At 40.1% G+C, this 15,523-nt stretch overlaps 1 protein-coding gene across 2 annotated transcripts in view; it reads left to right on the top strand.

Moving 5' to 3' along the window:
- Positions 1–13,453, top strand: part of PLAG1 (PLAG1 zinc finger) — a 52,238-nt gene extending 38,785 nt beyond the window's left edge. The window contains exons 2-4 of one of the 2 annotated variants that reach the window (XM_085052869.1): positions 2,385–2,484; positions 6,279–6,637; positions 7,234–13,453. In XM_085052869.1, the coding sequence (XP_084908995.1) occupies positions 6,396–6,637; positions 7,234–8,497 (1,506 nt within the window). In that variant the 5' untranslated portion in view covers positions 2,385–2,484; positions 6,279–6,395 and the 3' untranslated portion in view covers positions 8,498–13,453. The remainder of the gene's footprint in view (positions 1–2,384; positions 2,485–6,278; positions 6,638–7,233) is intronic. The other variant, XM_085052870.1, reaches the window with a different exon arrangement.
- Positions 13,454–15,523: the final 2,070 nt, after the last annotated feature.

The following is a 15,523-nucleotide window of genomic DNA, read 5'->3' as shown; positions in this document are numbered from 1 at the left end:
CACAAATTCTGGAGGTTCTGGCAAATTGTAAGAATTCTAAGTGTTTTGACAAATTGGAGAACTCGTATTTTGTTACTAGTACCCAAGTGGGCTTTGGGCACGTCTGTGTAATAATGCATTTTGTAGTTTGATGCTTCTCTGCTTCATATGGAGTTCATTTGAACTTTGCTTCAAAGTTCATTTGAACTTTGTCACTCATTAAGAATTCTTCCTACCTCATCTAGGTGAAAGGTTTAATAACACTGTGACTATAAGCAGTTACAAGGAGAATGGTACATCTTTGTCCGATATTCTGCCTCAGAGATTTTCTAACCCCAGAAGTTTCTGAGAAAGGTGGTCTGGAAATCAGCATTATCATGGACAACTTTTGTATCCTGCACATAAGGAAAAGTCTTTTATCCAATAGCATGTTCATTGTTGCAAAGCATAGGAATTATTTTATCTTTTCATTAATCCTGTCCAATGTAGTAAATGTTTTCATTATTCACACAAATGTAGCCCCTTTTGTGTGTCTGTTGTTAAATTCTTTAGGTAATAATGGCCCTGTAGAAATTGAGATCCCTCTAATTGTAGGTATAACATTGTCCTCATCTAGATCCACTGCATTGTAATTCACTTCATTGTAATTTTGCTGTATTTGTAAGGTAATGAATAAGAGTACCTGACTGTCCTCCTTCATTCTCCTCAGCATTTTAGCTACATCATGTGTTTATCTTGCTTATTTACTTGTTCCAGTTGCTTCATTTATCCCTGCTTCAATAGTCTTTCCATGTCTCTAGTGGCCTGTCTCTGAGGGCATCTGTGTTTTGCTAGAGCAACCTTAGATGTGTGGTGAGCACTGAGGACTATAAACATTTAAGAGAAATTGTTAAATACTGTTGAGAGGACTTTAGGATATTTTAGATAGGATTTGTTGGGAGTTTTTTTTCCAAACAGGAAATAGTCTGTAAATATGAATAGGGAAGGGACTAAGTCCAAGTGGACTTAGTCCATTACATCTGTGTGTCTGTCTTAAATATTGTCTACTTACTGTGAACTTCTACATTGGTAGAAACATTTGGGGAATAAAGCTCTTCCTTTCTGCTGTGATGGTGGAAGATGTTGAGATGGGCATTGCAGGGTAACTGATTTATAAGGGTCTTGCTGGGAGAGGGGGTAAGGAACCATCAGCATTTTCTCCCTTAAACAAGATGATTTGAGGACCCCAAAAAGTGGAGGTGAGGGTTGTGCTCGTTAGTTGAAAACAGAACTTTCTCGTTTTCTCTGGGTATTGGAGCTCTTTCTGCCTCCTGCCTGTATGAACAAAGCCCCACATAAATGCTCCTCAGCCATCAGAGAGCTTCAGTCAGTTGCTCTGAAGCACTTTTGACGCTACTAGGTGTTTGGGGACATCTCTTTGCTCCTGTTCATGCTCACCAACAGAGGATGCTGGGGCTGTGCAGAGCTGAACTCAGTATCAAAATAATGCTTTCTGGAATGAATGGGAAGCCAGAAAGGCAAATGGTTTGTGTGGAGGGAAATGTTGCATTACTACAGGGCTCCTGCCAAGTAGCTTCAGCCTGCTGTGGGCTGTGTGCATTGTATGGGGCTTTGCCTTTACATATCTGGAAGGGTTGGATGGGATAAAGCTTCCCATTACAATGAGGCACTGAACATGTTTTCTGTGTATACCTGTGTCATCCAGGAGGGCTTCTAGCAAGAAAAGGAAGACCTGTTGCAAATTTACAGAAGGATGATGGCAGGGGAAAGGGAGATAAAAGGGAAATTCCAAAAAGGCCCTCTCAGTTTGCTCAGGCATACCTAGACTTGCCCTCTTTTGGGATTTACCTGTAGCATGTACATCATTAAGAGGTTTTATTATTTTTTTAAAATTAATTTTATTTTCCTTTGCAGGTCATCTTTTAAGCTGCTATTTCCTGTATAATTAAGCAGAATGAAGGCATTAGGTTCTAGTAAAGTTGGGCCTAATCCAGAATCTTCTCTTATTCAGTCCTTTCTGAGTAAGAAACTCAAGTCTGGGCCCAGCATTTTACATGTTTTGCTGTTACTTCTAAATTATTTGTGGTCTGTGGATTTTTTTAAACTTTATGAAAACTCCTTTGCTTTTGTCTAATTTTATCTCTTTATGTGTGACTGTCCAGCTTAGCATTAGTTGAAATTTTGTAAGTATACTGCAAATTGAAGTGCATAATTGCTACTGATAATGCAAGAATGATTTCTACAGTTTATAATTAACAGTATATAATGTTCTGTGCATGGGTTGGATCTGTCCCTTTTAACTTTTCCTTTCTGATTCTTTCCAATCCCTGGTCTTGCCGCATCCCAGCCTTTATGAATGTACTGATTTCACTGGAGTTTAGTCCATTGTTCCTTTTGTTTTTCAGACCAGTAAAAATGGGAAGTACTGGATTCTGGTTTCCTCCAAGAAGAGTCAGCGGAACTGGTTAAGACCAAAATCTGAGGACTTTAGTGGGCAAACATCAGGTGTGCATTGAACAGAGGCTGCTTTAATCCTGCTTTAAGTATATGCTTCTTTAAAAATAGTATGATATATGAGCTTTTGTGTAATGTGTTTGTTATATTTGATACTGCATATAATCATTCATCCTGCAGTTGTGAAAGCACCAGTAAGAATGTGGATTTTAAGTGATAATATTTTGAGACACAAACAGGCAATATTACTCATAAAATTCTTTCAGCTGGTCTTTGGAAAATTTAATATTTGAGCATCAGTGGTTTTTTAAAGTTTTATCTCCATTGCTCAGTCTATATATCCACACCCAAAAAAGGGGAAAAAAGTGGTTATTTGCAATTCAGAGATCAATACTGACATTCTTAATTGCCTCACCTATTGAGAAACACTACTGAGATAATAGTGCATACGTACTTATTAATAAAATGCTGTCATTGTCAAAGATTGGATCCACACTATATTTGTTCTAGTGATGCATTTTTAAGGACACAGTTCAAAGTCAGCTTAATTAGTTTTGATCACAGAGGAAGAAAACCCGAATTCTTCGTCCCAATGAATGTGCTGACTGGTACAGCAGGTTATCTGAAGTTTTGAGTAGATAACCGTAACGTTATGTTGGCCTGAATATAGGATCGCCTCCAGCCTGAGGTATGATCTTTGCATTGAGAAAAGGAGTGAGAAGTTGTCAGATATTAATTTAATGGTTAAGCTTAATATGCTGTTTTACAACAAACTCTGCTTTTGACATCACATCAGAATCCGCAGAGCACCCTTCTGCATGGCCCAATATCCTGCATCTCCCCTGCTTGGTGCATGTTCCGTTCCTTTCCACCCTCTCCGGTGTTACCAGCTCACCCCTATCCCCTTGTCCTTAGATACTCCCAACCCCTACACAGCACTCCCTGAGCCTCCCTAGCCCCACACCCCCATCCTGCTTCTGTCCACTCTCCCTCCCTATGGCAGCTCATCCTCCTTCCCTGTGTCTTGCCCGCTGTCCCTGCTTGCCTTGTCACTGTCTGGGCACAGATTCCACTTGCTGCTGAGCTCTGGACCCAGCATGGTCAAAGTAGCCCCACTCCCAAGCAGCAGACTGTGGAGGCTGTTCCCTTGCCCTTTCTGCTAATCCTGCCTGCCCTGTCTCAGGCTAGGTGTGGATTTGGCAGGGGGTCCACAGGGGCTGGACTCATTGTACCTGTTGGGCTGTAAGTGCCCTGGCCATGCAGTGACAGCTGTGACTGCTGTGCTCTCTGCTCTGTGTGGTGGCTCTCGTGCAGGTGCCTGTGTGGAGTAGAAGTACCCTGTGCAAGTGAAGATCAGGTTGGATTTTTTTTCTCCTGCCTTGAACATCATTTGTCAGGAGAGGTTAGACTAAAACAAAAGTTCATTCTATATTCAGGCCAATATGCATTGAAGACCAGTGTGTTCATTAACAGAAGAGCAAAATTAATTTTATTAACAGATTTTGATTAAAGCTTATATTGAAAAAAAAAAACCTTTCAATCCACAGATCTATAACAATTTTAATGTGAATCAGACCCTCCTTTTAATTACACTGGTGACTTCATTGAAGTCTTTGGAACTGGTCTTCATTTACTTTTCTTGAAGAAAATTATTGCTCCTAGGTGTTCCAACAACTGTTCCTTATGAACTAGAATTAGGTGAACTAGATTGTTGATTATGAGAGAGAAAATAAAATTAAGCTGATACTTTGAAGACCTGTGCATTTTCCCACTCATGGAACTGATGTCTCCAGGCTTCATCCCATGAGTGGGAATAAGTTTGAGACAAATCTGAAATCAAAAGAGTCCTTAAAGAAACGCCTTTTCTGTCACTGGGTATCTTTAAAAGAAGGTAGTGTTTCCTTATAAAATTTGAGGGAATAAAGGATGTCTTACAAAACTGCTTGTTTAAAGAAGGTAGTGTAGTTTAACTTGTCATTCAAGGACTTCAGGGTTGAAAGGAAGCAGATTTCCATCTTGGTGTGCCAGTACTTCTCTCCTCCTCTAAAGACAAGGGAAAAGTTATGGGGAAGAGGGAGGAAAAGGCTTAGACAACGACATGCTCTGTGTACACACTTCAAATGAAGATCTCAGACTGAGGATTTCTTACAATGCAGACATTAAAGAGGCACATCCCCTTCTTCCTCTCCCTGCTCCTCCTGTCCTGCCATGCATTGAGGAAAAGAGGCTCTCCTTCCTTCTTGCTTTCTGCCAGGACCACGCTTGGGGCACTTGCGAGGACCGTGTAGTCTTCCCCCCAGCACACCTGGGCGCTGCTCTCCACTCCTCTCTGGAGCAGTTGGCTCCCTCCTTCTCTGCTGAGCCTTAGCAGGGATGAGAGGACAGCTAAGGCCAGGCCCTGGCTCCCTCCCAGCTACCCGGCCTCCCTCACTGCCAGCAGGGAAGCACCCGGCTTGTTTTCCGGGGAGGTGGCGCTGGGCTGGAGCAGCTGCAGCCTGGTGGTGCCTGCCTGGCTCCAGCTGCCCAGCTCCACCTGTCCCAGCAGCTGTGGCTCCCTGGCCCTGCTGCCGGGGCTGTGGCGCTGCCCGGCCGCCGAGCACTGGCCCGGCCACTGCCTGGCCCCGGCAGAGACCGGAGGGGACAGCAGCTGCCAGCCACAACTTCGGGGCTGGGGGTAGGTGGTGGTGCTTTCTAGGGAGAAAGGCTAAATTTTGGGGCTTTCCAGCCCTCCCAAATGCTTGCAGTGAATGCTGTCCCGCTGTCCTCCTTGTCCCCGCTGCCGCAAACCTCACGCTCCACCCTTCCCAGGAGTAGCACAGGATTTTGGTATCTGTAGTAGCAGTTGTGCTCCAAGGATGAAGCAAAGCTGTCAGCAGCCCCTGACAAAAGAGGACTGTTGAGTGCCCTGTGATGGCAGGTGCCCGATTGCCACTATATGATACCAGATGACAAATTTAAAGCTGCTCACCCACAAGTCAGACAAGGATCACATCATGCACCTCCTGACAATGAAAGCCTCCGGTTTAGTTCACATTTTGCTATGCCACCGAGGCAGGACTAGGAGCCCCCATGCTGAGCTGAGTCTGAATGCCTACAGCCCTGACGTCTCACAGGACAGTGTGAGGAGGGTGGGGTTCTCCAGTGCTGGGCTGATAAAACCCTGATCTATCTAATCTATCTCTAATCCATGGGACTTCTGTCATTCATAGATAAAGTTGCTGTTAGCAGAGGGTGAGTTTACAGGAGAATTTCACCTGCTGTTAGGCATCATTAGCAGTGCATGCATTTTGCTAGAGTAGGTGCATAGATGTGCAGTAATCACAAGGAAGGAGATACATCCGAGAGGGAGCACGAGCATGGCCTACCATACTGTCAGCGTGGCTGCTGCCACGTTTTGTGCAGGTTTTCAAACATTGTGAGGCTTACAGACTTTCACTTTGATAGCTGTGTGTGTGTGTGCATGCATGCATGTGTGCTGGGGGTGTCTGTGCAAACACCACAGGCGCGGCTGTCATTCCTTTGAAATCCGAAGCTGCCAAAAGGTGCCTGGGTAGGTAGGCTCTTTGCTTGATGCCTCCCTTAATCTGACAGAAACGTTGCTGTTCTCCATCAGTGCTTGAGGGGAAAGTTGTGAGGTGTGATTTCAGGGCATATGTGGATCTGTTCATCCTGAGCAATGCGTTTTAAGAGTTGCAGCAAATAGTATAAAGAAACCTGTAGGTATTACATTAGACCAGCTGAACCTAACTTTATTTTTAAGTTTTATTCAGAAGCATCACATAGCAAGTAAACTTCAAAATCTAAGTTTAGTTACAAACTAGTTGTTTCTTATTTTTTTTTTCCAGTCCCCTTTTGCTTTCTTTTACGACCACATGAAACTTGAGAAGCCATCTAAAGCTAAATCATTTAGTGGAGTTGGGCAATTCCCAAGTGTCCAACAAGAAGGCCTGGTTTAGGCTGCGATGGCCACTGTCATTCCTGGTGATTTGTCAGAAGTAAGAGATACCCAGAAAGTCCCTTCAGGGAAACGTAAGCGTGGTGAAACCAAACCAAGAAAAAACTTTCCTTGCCAACTGTGTGACAAGGCCTTTAACAGTGTTGAGAAATTAAAGGTTCACTCATACTCTCACACAGGAGAGAGGCCCTACAAGTGCACACAACAAGACTGCACCAAGGCCTTTGTTTCTAAGTACAAATTACTAAGGTATTAAACTCTATTTATCTTTCAGATTATATTATCTATTTTATGTTGGCCGTGTTAAGCCGTGTAAAAGTATATATTTCTGTACGCCTTCAGTTGATTGCAGAGAGGATGTGTTAATTAAAGTAGCCATTGGATTGTTTCTAGAATTCTAAATTACCTAAGTTTGCAAGCTAATGTCTTTGATTTTGTTTCTTAATTTGTTTTCTGCTTTTGTTTTCTGTTTGTTTGTTTTTGTTTTGTTTTGTTTTTGTTTTTAATGAGCGTAGAATTTTCATTTGTATAAGGAATTGTCACAAGAAAAAGAGTGTGGACTGAAAGTTCTTTGGCTATGGACTTTTACACGAGTACTTTCATACTTGCCCATATACCCCTGTTACAGTAGCTAAAACCCACCAAAACTAAAGTGTCAATTTAAGAGAAATGGCTCGCGTTTTGCTATATTTAAATTTGTCAAACTGTCTTTGTAGTGTCATGCTTTCAGTTAAAAGGGTCTGTTGCAAAGCTGCCCTTAGTGTAGTATTTAGCTGCCATTAAAAAATGAGCACGTGTGTTTTTTGATCAAAATAATTACTTACAGAATATATCTGTGTTTAAAGGCATATGGCTACTCATTCTCCTGAGAAAACCCACAAGTGTAATTATTGTGAGAAAATGTTTCACCGAAAAGATCACCTAAAGAATCACCTACATACACACAATCCCAACAAAGAGGCCTTTAAGTGTGAAGAATGTGGAAAGAACTACAATACCAAGCTTGGGTTCAAACGTCACCTGGCTTTGCATGCTGCAACAAGTGGTGACCTCACCTGTAAGGTATGTTTGCAGACTTTTGAAAGCACAGGAGTGCTGCTGGAGCACCTAAAAACTCATGCAGGCAAGTCATCGGGTGGAGTGAAGGAGAAAAAGCACCAGTGTGAGCACTGTGATCGTCGGTTCTACACCCGAAAGGATGTCCGCAGACACATGGTAGTGCACACTGGAAGAAAGGACTTCCTCTGTCAGTACTGTGCACAGAGATTTGGGCGGAAGGATCACCTCACGCGCCACATGAAGAAAAGTCACAACCAAGAACTTTTGAAGGTCAAAACAGAGCCAATGGACCTTCTAGATCCCTTTACCTGCAATGTTTCTGTGCCTATTAAGGATGAGCTGCTTCCAGTGATGTCTTTACCTTCCAGTGAACTGACATCAAAGCCATTTACAAACACTTTGCAATTAAATCTCTACAACACTCAGATTCAGTCCATGCAGAGTTCTGCATCTGCACACCAAATGGTTGCCACATCGTTACCATTGGGAATGTCTTGTCCAATAGATATGGAGTCTGTCCACCCTTCTCACCAGCTATCGTTGAAATATCCGCTCGGTACTACCTCATACGCAATTTCTATGCCTGAAAAAGAACAGCCATTGAAAGGGGAAATTGAAAGTTACTTAATGGAGTTGCAAAGTGGTATGCCTTCTTCATCCCAGGATTCTCAAGCATCTTCATCAAAACTAGGGCTGGATCCACAAGTAGGGCCACTAGATGATGGGTCTGGGGAAGTTTCCCTTTCCAAGGGCTCCGTTCCTATTAGCGAACCTCTAAACGCCCCATCATTGGACTTCTCTCAGCTGTTCAACTTCATACCTGTAAATGGCCCTCCCTATAACCCTTCTGTTTCAGTGGGAAACCTCGGCATGAGTTACACGCAAGAGGAGGCACATTCTTCTATGACTCAACTTCCACCACAAACCCAGGATCCACAAGATCCTAGCAATAGTATAGGTCTTGGGTCTCTGCACTCATTGTCAGCAGCTTTCACAAGCAGTCTAAGCACAACCACCACCCTACCACGATTTCATCAAGCTTTCCAATAGGATGTACAAAGCTGGCTTGTTACTGTCTATTTGTAGAAATGCCTTAGGTGACCATTTTTAACTTAGTGCCTACTATAAGACATTATAAATTCTCTGCTTTTGTACAGTACCAATCTCATGAAGCCAGTAAGAAATTTAAATTAACTTTTTAAAAATGTTTTGAAAGTGTTTATTCTCAGCTGTGTTTACTTTGGTTTGTTTTTTTTTTTAAACAGTCTCATTGTATTGTTTTCATTTTCACTGCCAATTTACACATTCAAAATGTTCAGTAGAAAGTCATCCCAAGCAGACTCTCAACACTCATCCCTTTTTTAAAACTTTTTCAACCATACCAGCTATTCCGTTTCATTGATGTCAGTGCTAGAACTGCCACTTTTACCTTTTCATATATTTTACTATTTGCAAATAATCCATTTAAAATATGTATCACAAAGATTCCTGAAGATTTGGGAAAAAGATTCTCCAGTCCATTTCCAAACAAATCCTCTTCCCAAATGGTGACACATCTGACCTGTTCTATAATGACAAATCTAAATTTTTTAAATAAATATAGAATTCAGATTTTTCTGAAAACTTGTGTGTGTATATATAGAAGTCCATATATACACATGTACATATATATAGCATTTTGACTTGTATTGAAGTCATTATAAAAGTTGTTAAGAATTTTGCCATTTTCTGGCTTAAATTTTGGTGGCCTGTTATGGATAACAGAAGAAAAAAATTTAGTTTAATTCTCTAAAATTATGGCTGAACAGAATTTCGACAGAGAATCTCTGCTTGCCTAAATGACAAATGTTTCAAGTTGAATTTGGAACTGTGTTGTTGTGCTTTTGTGACTCTGGTATAGGGAAACAGGCAAAATTAATGGCTGATCTTGAAATATAAAAGTGTTGTAATGTAGTAATGCGGAATATTTTGTCGCAGTTTTTGTTTTAATTCTTAACTTGCTGTTTTTTCTCTTTAGTAGCATAGAAAGAGTACTGCATAGGAACCTTCCAGTAGTGTATTCACATTTGTAGGCATCAGTCTTCTCCCCGTTGCCACCGCCAAAGGGTGGATGAAGTCCAGCCAGAAAGTGTGTATCTATTTTCAGTTCAAAATTAGTATGCAGTCAGAAAGTGAATGTAAATTTGCAACTACCAGTTTGTTTTCTTTTCTTTTGTTTTGTTTTTATTGGATTGATCTTTTCAGTTGTGTTACATGGTGTGTTATGTCCTCCTAAGCAACAAGTTAGATGTTAATCACACTTTCTACACCTGGGTACTTGGTTAGGGACTTTTTGCCCATTGCCAAGATTTAAAGACAGGACTCTTAGGAGTGAAGTAAAAGCATATTGCTTACACCACTTTTACCTAATGCAATATATTCTATTCCCCAACCCCTAATAACCAAAAGAGGAAAAAAAAACCCTAAAAAAACAACCAACCCTGTGATGCATAAAAGCAAACTAGATTTGCTGTAATTCAACAATAACATTATTTTCCTTGTCATTTTTGCACAAGGAATTAAAAAATAAAAATCAAGGACATTAGTATCTCTCTAACAATAATGAGGATTCGTACAAGGTTTTAAGTGGTTAAACTAAATATACTTCACAGAAACAAAAGTTGCTCCCATTTAAGGAGCTCATGCTCCAGATGTTTTATCAGTAGCTCCTACTGTTTTTTTTTAAATTCTAGGAGCAATATGCAGGTGTAGTTTTACTATTTTATACATATGTGTATTTAAATTTTATTACTGAAAGATAACATTTTTATAAACGTGTTTGTGTTCCAAAGGCATTAAAATAAGGATGTATTAATAAGGAAATTACCTTTTGAAATTCTGCAAACTACTCCTAGATTTTGGGTTTAGGAGCACATTATCTCAAAGTGGGAGTTTAGCTCTGCTTCTCGACTGCTTCCTCTGGTTTCTGTGAAACAGATTGCTCGCTTACTTACATCTTTAATTGAATGATTTGTTCAATATTGCTTTTTTTCCCTTCACCTTCCTAAAGGAAAGAAAAACACAGATGAACAGAGCACAAGCTGAATGCAACCGAATGTAACTCTAGCTTAAATAAGCAACTGTAATGCATCTAAGAAAAAATAGGGTTTATTCTCAATCCTTTTTATCAATCTGATATGAAGATAAATGGACTCAATTCCTCCACTGGGTTATGCCCTGCGTGGAGCCGAGCATCTGCAACTCTCCCTGCAGTAGAGGAAAGCTGTGAGAGCTTGGCATCCTGCAGCTGGCCCAGCAGTGTGTCTGGGCAGCACTGCCCTCCCTGGGCAGCCTCTGGCACACAAATTTGCAGTCCATAGCCACTGTTTTATCAGCCTCAGCTGCTGAAAGACTTCATAAAAAACAAAACCCACACTTTGCCAACACCCGTTTCTTAGTGCGTAGCCAGAATCCTTACTTACTTTGTTCGTGCCTTAGCTTCCTGAAAAGGGATTGACATTTCACTTGGAGTTAGATGTACATTTCACTTGAGAAATAGAGACCTCAGACAAGATATTGAACCTCATTCAGTCAGGGTTTCAGTGGGTGGCTGCACCCAGCATGTTTGCAGCTGAACTAGGATGTAGGGTAACATGGAAGCAGATTGACCCTTTAAGCAATACCAACACCACCAGAGTGCTTTGAGCATCACTTAGGCAGAGTCAATATTGGCCACTACTAAACCATCAGTTTTTAAACCCCGTTTTCTTGATTTCCCACGGATTCTTGGCGGGAGGGGGGAGGGCTGGCTGATCATGCACCACTCTTTGTGCAACTTCTAAACTTCTAGTAAGGTTGTTTTGTTGTTGGGTTTTTTTTTAAATATATATATTTTTGTGTACTTGTTGCTTGTGCTTTATTTAGTAGTAAATTGTGGAATAGAGTGATTTATTGTTAATTTGGCAGTAGCGGTTTTTAAAAACCATATACTGACTGAAACATGAGCCAGAGCTGATTGCTTTATTAAGCTAATAATGAATGTTAAGAGTACATATTTTCAGGATCATTTGCCTAGTGAGCTAAACTTGTATTATAGGCCAATATTTTTTAAAATAAAGCTTGGTCAACCTCTATGTTACACATATTACAAGATATAGCACTTTCAAAAAGAAAACCTAAACCTTTTAAGAAAATTTCTTACAGGTTATGCTTTTTATTATAAAACCTTTTATTATAATTTGTTTCAAGTGCCATTAGATTACATATATGTAGGCCTTTGGTATAATGCTTTGTGTACAAAATGGTAGACATTGTAATTTTAAACAGGTACATTTTTACAGTGTTTTCTTATCAATTTGCTATATTGCACAGAACCAGTGTGTCTTTCTTAAGGGTTTTACAATGGTTTTTACTAGGTTTACATGTTTCAAACTACACTGTCTTCTACTGCCATTTTAAATACCAGTCAAAAACAATTAGGAGTTTGTCCTCACCGTTTGCAAACTGTGTCCTCTGGAGTTCTTGATGGTAAACTTTGTCAAAAATATTTAACGTGCAGTATTTGATACAGAACTTTTTTTTATCATATCCTATCATCGCTATGCTGCTGTCTGAAGTTAACTTAGGGCCTGATCCTGCATCCGTAAATGTTGAGGGGATCCTGCATCCTTTGTTATGTCTGTCTCATACACTGGTTTAGCAGCTTCTCCTGTATTCTTCTCAGTCTATAGATAAGCCTCTGAACTATATGTACTTATCTGATATGTAGTAAACCATTATAGGCTCAGCTGCCTGTCCTGCTTCCCCCCAGTGTACAGTTTAAACCACAGCTTACTTAGCATCATGCTCAACTTACAAGTAATGCCACAGTAGTTCAAAATGTGTTTGGGTAGTCCCAAAGCTTTTATGCAATAAGGGTGTCTTACTTTTGTTGGAAGGCAGTGTCTTTTGATAACAGTTATCTAGCCCTGGAAGTGACACAGAACTATTGCTAATCATATGTAAACACTTTTCAGTATAAGCTTCAGTGGTACAGTTGAACCAGAGTGAATGTTTATCTCCTCAGAAACACTCCTGCAATATTGTTATATTGGATCATGCTGCTAATGTAACTTGGGATACAACTCCTCTCATGGTGCTACAAACCTCCCTGTCTCATTCAGATGTATTTTTACCCATAGAAAAAAAAAGGACTATACTAGACCTATAGTTGTATGATATATTTTTATACTGTGACTTAATTTGTCATTAATGAACTTTGTGCAACACCACAATGTATTCATATGCACTTGCAAAAGTAAAATTTTGGACATGCAAATTTAAACGCTGACAAGCCCAGCTCTTGTTCACAAAAACAGGTGACTGCTAGTTAATGTTAAATGTGGGCTTTTTATATGGTGTGGAGTGAAGAACATACTATATATTACTAAAAGCCTTAGACAAAAACTGGGAAGAGTATATTGGGGAATGATTACACACCCAAACCTGACTCGGATTGCTGAAATTATATTTTTAGCTAGTGGAAAATTGTTTGGACTTGTATGCTAAAATGTTTTTAATGATAAAAGTTTTGAGTCAAAAAAAAAAGAGAAAAAAAAAAAAAGAACACAGAAAACCCTGCATTCCAGACTGAATTTGTATATGTTTCTTGCATTTAAAATTTGCTATCCTGTGATATGGGAAATTGAGTTGCTTATCATGTATATGTACTTTAAAATGTATTCACAAACTACTGTTGTATTTGTATAAAATATAGACAAAAAGATTGCATATATATTTTTGTGTATAAGCTCTGTAAAATAGCAATCACATTATGAAGCTGCAGCAGAACTTCATTTTAAACATTCACATCCAAAGAAACAGACTATTTATTGTCCACATACCCTGACTATAAAATATACCTTGCTGCTATTAAACAATAGTGCTGCAGCTTCTTGTGGCCTACAGTGTTATGTTTGCTGTACAAAAATATGTGAACTCCACAAAATATATCAATAAAATTACAGAATGGTTTTAGTTAATGAATAACTTATGCCTGGCATTTCAATAGATAATCTTGATCTGCATGTTTGGGATTGCAAGAAGTAATTACAGAATACATCCAGTTTTGCTGGGTGTAGTTTTTCTGAGTTTGCAAAGGCATAGCTGTCTTTCTAATTTATGACTGCTAAAATGTCAGTTTTTCAGAAAATCTTAAGGCATAAATATCTGCGTTTCATGATTTCACCAAGGAACAAATGGAATGATGCTACTGTGTCTGTGACAAGACAGATCTGAACTGAAGGAAGCAATTGAGTTTGCCATCAAATTGTACTTTGAAATGCTGTGAGACACTGGAAGGTGAGTATGGGGTATCCATAGTGGGACCATTCCTTTGGGAGACGTAGGTCAGTGATTCTCCATCATTTCAGATTAATGCCCATCACAGACACTGATTGTTATAATTTACAGGACAAATAAGGGCATGACATGTGCTAGACACAGTATGTGGGTTGTCTCTGTGCAGTATTTCCAGGAGAAACTCAGTTGCTTTGATCCCATAGATCTCCATCTGCCCGTGGCGCTGACTTCTGAATTAGCCACTCTAATGCTTGGGGAAGAGGTGCTTCACAGCCAGAAGAGCAGCCTGCACACAACTACAGAAAGTTGCCTCTCTGCTCATTCCACACAGTTGTTCCCTAGCATAGACGTTTGCCAGGAAAGTAAAAGAGTAGCATTTCACATTTCATTTCTTTTTGGAACATACTTTGTTAACATCTTTAGCACTGTCTGTGTTTCCCTGCTTTTGAATTCCTCTCTGTTCTGAGTCTTAGCTTTTCAGGTTCTTGCTGTAACCCAGTTGGAGAGAAATGGTTGTGAGAGAGTTGCTGGCTTTCACCTTCTCCACATGCAGACATCTTTCCTTTCTTCTGATCCCTACCCGTTTCCTCTGAGCAGACTTATCACTTCTGTGCCACAGGTTTTTGACTTGTTTGAGAGGGTTAGCCTTGTTATATTGAGGGTCAAAAGCTCAACAGATGCTCTATGATATGAAAGACTCTGCAAAACAATTTATAACCACCCACAAACATATACCCCACACACACCCCCTCGAGAGAAAACCACCCCATTCATTGTGTTGCTGTCCTAGCTGGTCTCACCCACAGTTACTGATCTAACATGTCCTCCTTCCGAACAGAGACCCTCTAGAAACTCCATCAGCCTATGGAATAAGTGCAATGTGATGGCACAGATGACATCTGTGTTTTCTCCAGAGATCTCTTGGTGGAGTCTCTCCAGAGTTTCCTTGTTAAATTCAGAGCCACAGGCATTTTCCCTTCTCTCTCTCCTGTAACTTCCTCTTTCCAAAACTTGCATAAGAAAGTACAGAAAAATGGTTCTTTAGTGTCCTCTATACCTGGTCTCTCTGTCCTCCTCTCTGTGTCCTCTGGAATGTAAGAGGGAGGCTATTCTGGTTTTGCCCTTCACTCTCCCTCACTCTTAACACCTTTTTTTCCTTTACACGTACAAGCATGCCCTAGGATGAAAAATGTTTTTTGACAGAGAAATCCAGATCTGATGCAAATCTGCTGGATGAGCAAGAACTGAGAAGCTACAGGCTTCCCTGCTTTGCAAATCAAAACGTATAAAATCAGAGAGAAATTAGGTTTTCCAAAGTGGCAGCTGCCGTAGTTGGCACAGCAAGGGTTGGCGATCACAAATACGCAGCAAGTGGGACAGTAAGATAAACTCTGTTACAAAATTTAGTCTGTACTTAATAGCTTGAGAAGTATATTGGAAGATTAACTGCTGCTTATCAGTATGAGTTGGGGCGTTTAGCAAATAAACAGCAACACTGTATTTTTGTTTTGAACAACACTGGAGATAACGGTGTTGAAAATGACAGATGCCAGCAGTAGTGTGAAGTTTTGAGTTCCTGCTTAAGTGCTATATCCCAGATAATTCAGTATGAACTTTCTCTACTCCTAATAAAGGTGTAACAGCTTGTCTGGTATTTTTATTTTTCTATAATTATCTTTATTTCTTGTCATGGTCTGCATGTCCTCAAGAAATGAACATTTTCAGAGAAATAAGTATTTGTAAAAAATACAATGAACA

Source organism: Lichenostomus cassidix, chromosome 2, assembly GCF_008360975.1.
Source record: "Lichenostomus cassidix isolate B80296 chromosome 2, HeHo_3.0, whole genome shotgun sequence".
NCBI lineage: Eukaryota > Metazoa > Chordata > Aves > Passeriformes > Meliphagidae > Lichenostomus > Lichenostomus cassidix.
This window is presented reverse-complemented; position numbering and strand designations above follow the sequence as displayed.